Source organism: Lactuca serriola, chromosome 9 (genome assembly GCF_051521515.1).
Source record: "Lactuca serriola cultivar US96UC23 chromosome 9, Lser_US96UC23_V15, whole genome shotgun sequence".
Classification (NCBI taxonomy): domain Eukaryota; kingdom Viridiplantae; phylum Streptophyta; class Magnoliopsida; order Asterales; family Asteraceae; genus Lactuca; species Lactuca serriola.
The window spans coordinates 46,362,158-46,370,126 of NC_136416.1; the positions used below are offsets into that span (position 1 = coordinate 46,362,158).

At 36.2% G+C, this 7,969-nt stretch overlaps 1 protein-coding gene across 1 annotated transcript; it reads right to left on the reverse strand.

The window, feature by feature from the left end:
• Positions 1-1,397: 1,397 nt before the first annotated feature.
• On the reverse strand, positions 1,398-3,084 carry LOC145074111 (rho GDP-dissociation inhibitor 1-like). The gene is made up of 5 exons (XM_079020533.1): positions 2,738-3,084; positions 2,481-2,547; positions 2,028-2,246; positions 1,828-1,952; positions 1,398-1,717 (listed from the first exon to the last, which is right to left on the reverse strand). Exons 1-5 carry the CDS (start codon positions 2,960-2,962, stop codon positions 1,640-1,642), a joined length of 714 nt encoding a protein of 237 aa, XP_078876659.1. The 5' UTR covers positions 2,963-3,084; the 3' UTR covers positions 1,398-1,639.
• Between the last annotated feature and the right edge of the window lie 4,885 nt (positions 3,085-7,969).

The window sequence follows — 7,969 nt, forward strand, 5'->3', positions numbered from 1 at the left end:
CATCATGATCATCATGTCTTTAAAATCCGAAACCAAAGTTGAGGAACCTCTCAACACAAATGAACAAATCACAACTCTCCTCCACCTTAACACTGTTACCAACCACTGTCTAGACGCTATCTCACAAAGTCGGGTCAATTTGTTCAACATCCTCACCAACCAACACATCAACCAACCGCCACCACCACGAGCTCCGTTATATCCTGTCACCGACCATCAAAGTCGCTACCATCCCTGGAAATAACACCACTGGATCCCCCACCGCCACTTCCGCAATCTTCACAATTTCACCTCTTCACACCCCCGTTACCAAGCAAGCACTGTTACGGCTGCCAACCCAATCAAAATCACTACTTCCGCCACCGATAACACCACGAACCTCATAATCGCCACCACTATTATCGTCTCCTGAACCATTGCTACCAAAAACGCACCACCACGCTTGACGTAACCACCACTACTATAGTCATCACCAGTGGCAGACCTTAGCGGAGCATTGTGTTCCTGGGACACCCCTACTAAAACAGTCTGCGTCCGCGTCCGTCATTGGTCATCACCACTACCACCACCATAAACTACTTACGGCGATATCTCACCACTCTCAACTATGCAACCGAACAAAATTTCTCCTTCTTCGATTGGAACCCAACCCACTGTGGACTTCCAAAGCATATCATGATCCTGACCTTGAGGACACGACCATTTTGGAGGGGCAGAGTATTGATATGATAATCCAAATGGATCAAGGAAGAAGTAAGGCCCAAGAGAGACAAACATTTGCAAGGCTATTCGACTCGGAGTCCAGGAAGAATAGGTCATTGAGTTCAGTTGTATTTCCTTGTTTTTAGCATTACTTGCATAGTTTCCATTCCACGAGGTCCATGACCATTTTAGTTCTTGTTCTGCATGCATATTTATTTGACTGTAATGCATCCTTCAAGATTATGAATGAAGTAAACATAAAACTACTCCAACTCTTTATCTATTTTCTTGGGAGAATTGTCATCTCAAATTGGCATCTTAACGGTTTGTCTCTAAATACTTGTGTATATAATCAAATTATAAGTGTTTTTAAGTTCTTTAATCATGCATTGAGTGTGGAGTGTTATTCCCTAGTGAGTTTTGTTATGTAAATTGTATTTCATGAATAAGATCAAGGTTTTGAGGTTTCTTTATAAAATGTAAGATTCCATGTGAATTCGGTTTTACAAATTAATAACGATTATTAAGCAAAGAATAAGGCATCCAAGCTAGGTACCAATTCAGAGCAAAATAAATTTAGGTACAAAAGGAATAAACCAAAGAGTTTGCTTTCGATGACAATTAAAGTTCATGCATGGAAAAGAAAAAGAAGATTTTCAAAATTTACTACTTCATAGCTTTAGATATATGAGGAATGATCCCAAATAAAACTCGGATTTTTTTTCTAATAATTAATTTGGTTCAACTAAACACATGAAATTGGCATATATGTGAAACAATTTTACATTGCATTTATCATCTAGATAAAAATGCCCAACCTTAGTTATTGCATTTTAGTGATGGTCAATAAATTCAGCAATGAAAAACTTTGATTTACTCATTTGTGATTTAAGATCTAAAACAGGCATCAAGTTAACATTATCTCGATCTAAAGACTTCAAGACAATTGCCAGTCTTTTCTGATGTCGAATGTATAGTTCAAATCCAAGTAACACTTATTATCGTCATCAAGGAACTACAAAAGATAGAAAGAACCACAAAAAAAGAGTTGTTAGCTAGAAGATTCTAGGAGGTATGTAATCTGCCTACTTATTTGACAAAAAACTGAAACCTGAAATTCGTTACCTTAGTTTTGGCAGAATATGATCCTCTAGCAAGTATGCCAGAAGGAGTGGTATCTTCAGGAATTTCATGGGTATAAAGCTCTTGTTGAGGACTAAAAGTGCCAATCATTTCTTTCGTCTTGTCAACTGTATAGAACATATCAGTCAACTGTACAAGATTATGTAAACAATAGACGATACGTGTGTAGAAATGGAACATACCTCTGAGACCAGTTTTCCAAACAGTGTTGGTGTACTTGAGACCCGACACAATGTTGTTATGAACTTCGAAAGTGAATTTGATAGTGTAACGACTTCCTTCTTTAAGCGTAAACCATGTTCCTTTGATTTTTCCATTATCAGGAATTGGAAGAACCAAATCCTGTCTACCAGGAGATACAATAGCAAGGCTCAAAATCTTGACTTCTGGATCTAGAGTTTCTGCAACAATAATAGCATCCGAGCAATAAAGACTATCAGAAACAAAAACTAAAATAAAATTTTTTGTTTTAAGCGAAAACAATATTTTTTCATACGAGAATCATCTTCATACAAGAAAAGTAATCGAATAATGTTTCTTGATACGAGAATCATCCTTCACAATCTAATTTCTAACAACATACTCAAATCAAAGCATTAAATTTAGAAACCTTTTTTTTTTTTTTATGAATTTACCTGCAACAGCGTTAATATCAACAGCTCCAAGAAGTTGTTCTTTCCATCTCATCAAGCTTTCATCGTCCTACATACTCATCATTAAGACACAAGTTTTAGAGGTTAAAACTTTGATTCCGTACAAGAAAACTGAAAAAATGAAGTTACTTTAAGCGATTACAATTGATCAATGCATATCCGAAGCTCTAATACTTCTTCATATGTCCGGAATATTGTTCAATGGTTAACAACATGAAAAGAAAAGGAAATGAACTAACCTTGTCAGCTTCATACTGTTCTTTAAGGGTGCGTCGAGGGCCGATTTCTATCTTCCCTTGAACATCTTCATCTTCTTCGTCTTCTATTACGTTTACAGAGCTCTGGCTCATGTTCCTATCAATCTTCGCCACCCAAGCAGAATCTTCAACCTCTACATCAGCTCCTGAGTTTTCGATATTTTGGTCTTTTTGATCATCACTCTCCTGTTTTTCAACAAATCCCATGGCTTTGGAACTTGAAACGATATGTACTATTAACAGCTCGTAGGGAATTCCATTCAACAATTAATGGTGTTATAATGAAAACAGACAAATACTAAAGATCTTAAATTGCTAAAGAATAAAGACCAATGATGAAAGTACAAAGACTGGTATGGCTTTATAGGTCCATACGGGAAAGAATAATGTGGGTGGTGTTCCACAAAGCTCTTTGTTATTAAAATATTGAACATGGAATATTTAAAAACAGATAGTTTTTTTTTGGGTCAAAAAATTTGGAAAAGGAAAATAAATCCTAAAGGAAATGTATCCATCATCCTTCCAACAAGATAAGACACAGTAAAACGAGAGAGATGAGAGAAAGATTTTTTTATGTTTGATAATTTGAAGTACAAAGAGAGGGAATATTGGTCATGTCACATGTGAATTGTGATGATCTTGAGAATATTATCTACCGAAAAGAATAATGGGGAAGAGAGAGATCATGAAGGTCACTAAGGTGCACTATCTTCCACGAATATGAGACCACGATTTCAGGGGAAACTCAATACATTAGACAGTCTAGCATTGAGTTGATAACTAGAGATGAAAGATACCCGCTTGACTTCTTCTGTTTGTGCATAACCCAAATTGAACATTCCTTACAATTTCCACAAATATTATTAAAACAACATATGGCTCATGTACTTTCATCTTGATCTAGCTAGCTACTGCACTTGATTTAAATAGAATATTCAAAGATGGGTGTAATACCTAACCAACGTACAACAGCCATGTCTATAAGGCTTTAACCCACCCACAACATCATGAAGAGCACTGCAAATACACGTTCTGGTTTCTGATTTCTTTAGCCGGAACTTACAATTGAGACCTCAGCCAATAAGCAGAAGCAAATGCATGATACTCTATGAAAAACGTACTTTTTTCTTTGTTTAATGCTACCACGTTGTCTACTAGTAATTAAACACTCCTCATTCTTGTGCCAGTAAACCTTCACCGGAGCTTGCACATCAACGTCACACACAGCCACAACAGTAACGGGGTTTTGACGTGTGAAATGTGATCCCATGCTCACTGTTAAGACAAACTCTCTCAAAGACCATGAGGTTGCAGCCCCTGCTTTTCATACCTGATGAAGACAACCAGAAACTTCTCACTCCTCTCTCTATGCCATGGAAAGCGATATATAGTGATCAGTTATATATCTCTATTTCTTGCAGCTCTCTTTCAATCCTGTTAGCTTAATAAAGTTTTAGGCCATTTTCTTGTTTGGAACTGATTGGCCCCTTTAGCTGTTAAACTTAATTAATCATATTTAAATCCTGCTTTTTCTTTCATTGTAACTTACTCTCTTTTATGATTCAATAATTAAACCCTAGTAGTATTTTGTTCATTAGTTTACATGCTATCAGAGTTGAATTTGATCCGCCGGTTTATGATTGTTGGAAGCTGAGTTGTACGTAAACTCCACATCAGGAACTTTCTTTTTGCATTCAAAAGATTTGTGGTTGGGGTCACCACACTTGTAGCATGCCTTGCTACCCAACTTGCACTCTCTCCAATGGAGTTTTCCACATTTCTTGCAGGTAGGAGTCTTTCCTTTCTTTGAACTCCCACTAGACCCTCGGCTCTTCTTCTTGAAACCCCCTTAATCAACTTCAAATCTCTTCTCTCCAACCCTTTACTTCTCTTTTGCCTTCCTCACCAGTGGCGGATAAGGCCTTTCAAGTGGGGTGTATGGCCCCACTTGATAGTGGCTCCTCCCACCATATTTTATACTAAACAAACCTCCAAAAATTCCACTTTTTTTTACTAAAACCCCCCTCTTTGGCACCCACTTATACAGAAAATACCCTCATTGATATTTGTTTTTACTGAAAAAACCTCAAAAATACTTTGCATTTTCAGAATTTTCCACTTTTATACATTTTTTATGTATAATGGACCCCAGTTAAGTTTTGTTCTGGATCCGCCACTCTTCCTCACAATCATATCCTCAATATTCTGAGCAGCCATAATAGCATCATATAGAGTATGGACTTTCCTCACCTCAACCTCATACTCACATTTCACAAAGCGGCTAATACAAACCCTCTTTGTCGGAAGAACATCTCTAATAAACAACATCATATCCGAAAATTCTTTTGCATACTCTTCCACTGATAGGTCTCCTTTCTTCAAATCAAAGACCTCATTTCGATATCACAAGGAACACAATACTTAGTTTTTATCTGCCCAACAAACTCATCCCAATACATATTTTCTTCAACATCATCTCCCAAAGTTTGGTATACTCTCTCCCACCAAATAAGGTCTTGACCCCTTAGCAGTTGCAAAGCATAGATAACTCTCTGATCATCCCGATATCCACTAGCTCTGAAAACTCGATTTGTTCTAGTGATATACTTCATAGTCACATTCCGATCACGACTCACCTCATACTCACTTAGCTTCACAACATGAATGACCTTAAAGAACATCCCCTCTTCTTTGACTGTGATGGATGGGGTGTAGTGAGAGAGGACCTTTGAGTTCGGGACAGGTTGATGGCAAACTGTTCACCCATAACAGATGGGGAACTTCTAACATATGGTGTACCTGCAGCAGACAGTACATTTGTAGCTAAGGGTGAGCATATTAACAAAAAAACCGACCAAAACCAAATTAACTGAAATAATCGAACCATTGTAACCAAACAATTACTAAAAAAAGGTGGTGCGGTTTCTATTTTTAATTAACCAAATACATATGGTTCAGTTATAGTTTTCAACCAAAACTGAACCAATAATATTAATAATTGTTTTTTTATATAATATAATATTAAATATATGGTATGTAATTATATTTGGAGTTGCAACTTTAAACAGTAGTTATTTTGAATTAAATAGGATACCTAATCTTTTATCATATTTATATAGTTATAAACACCAAATTGTTCAGTTTTTATAACAATGTACTTTATGTTTTTCACTTTTTATAGCAAAGTTTTTTTTTTTTATCTCATTTTCGACCATTATTATTCACCAATATTAACCAATAATCGACAAAAATTGCTAACCAAAAAAAGATATTAACCAATATTGAATGGATACCAAAATGCATTAACCGCTTATAATGGTTATGTTTGATTTTAGCTAAAAATCAAACCAAACCGCCCACACAACCCTATCTGCAGTAGATGGTGCACCCTTACGGACGCCTGGGGTTGTACGGGTGCTCCGAGATGAGCATTCTGTTGGGTTTTGAGCATTCTAACACTCCTAAGTGTACATGCAACCCTAAATACCTTGGATTTATGTTTTCTCTATTATACATATAAATATGAACATCCAAGGTATTATCCTAATCTAGCATACAAAACAATGAATATAACAAAATAGAATACATACCTCTTTGATGTAGAATGTCTTCATGAAGCTTGAGTACCTAGTGCCTCAAGTGTGACACCTCAAATGGTTCACACAACACCAAATACACTTGGAATGACTTAAGAGAAATCCACAACTCATGAAATCGGCTAGCCCTTCTATTACACACACTAGTGCCAATTTTGGTGAATAATATGATGCTTATATAGTGTGTTACAATTAGGGTTACACCATGTAAACCCTAATTGTCATGACCTTTCATTTCCATGACCCATGGGTTACGTAACCTCCATGGAGCATCCTATGGGTTTAACCCAACTTGATTATCCATGAAGCTTTGGCCCACTATATAAGTTATGGATGATTTGCACAATCAACCCATATATTTAATTAGTCTTCTTTTGATCACATAATTAATTCTAAATTAATTCTTGATCAATACTAATTAAATATTATTATTCTTATTATTAATATACTAGAACTTATAATATATTAATAACCATAAGTGTCTTATTTCTCACATTTAGTCTATCCAAGTGCATGATGTCATGCAACCCAAATGGACCATGCCGGGTCGGGTCAAGTCTTACCAATTATAGTTATGGACTTAGAAATTAATCCAACAGTCTCCCACTTGGATAAGTCTAAAACTATTATTGCGTATGACTTCAAGAACCGACTGACAATCATAGCTCTCAAAAGCTTCTGTCGAACTCTGACCTTGTAGATGAACTCTGACCTTTGTCAATGACTTGTCCATTAGATAAGGGATCATATATTCCTCCATTCTAGATATCATATGAACTAAGACATGGATTATAATCATTCTCTCTGTCCATTTGTTGTTTCCCGATTTCCGATTTATGACGACTGACTAATTGAACAAATCAAATCAGTCTTGGCTCGGCCAAGCACTTCCATTTGTCATCATCAAACCATCGAGGGGCCCACAGATATCATTTTTATCCCGAAGGTAAAAGGAATTCATAAACTTCGACTCATATGGCTTGTTCTACTACTTGTTGAATCATACACAAAGGCACGTTTTATAACACCGAGTTACCGAGTGCGTTTTCGTGCAATCAATGTACAACCAACTCATAGTAACAACTCATATCTCTAGGTTTGAAGAATATAAAATATTATCGTGTCATGATCACTCGTTATAAGATCCATGAAGTGATTCCAATGAGCGCGGGTTGAATCCAATACTCAGAACTTATGAGCACTCATGAGTGTTGTAGCCCTTTGTCCAACATCTTAGACCTCTACAAGCCAACCCATGACAGTCTTGATTCATATCTACTTCCAACATATGACCGATTATGGATGGTTTGAATAACTTAGTCAATCAGAACAATGACCTAGTTATTCTGGAAGTCAAAACATGCAAATTGAAACACAATAATAATCGAATCCAATATGGTATCAAAACCTATGAACATAAATAAAACACCTTTTATTTATTACCATATGATTACACATTATTCATTGTATACTGTTTCATCTATCAACTTTATTCTTGAATTTAAAACAATAATTGTCCCATGCTCCAAGCATGTACACTATGTTTTCTAAACACTAGTCATGCCACACACCAAGTATGCATACTATGTTTGTCTATGATCTTTACTTTGTGAACTAC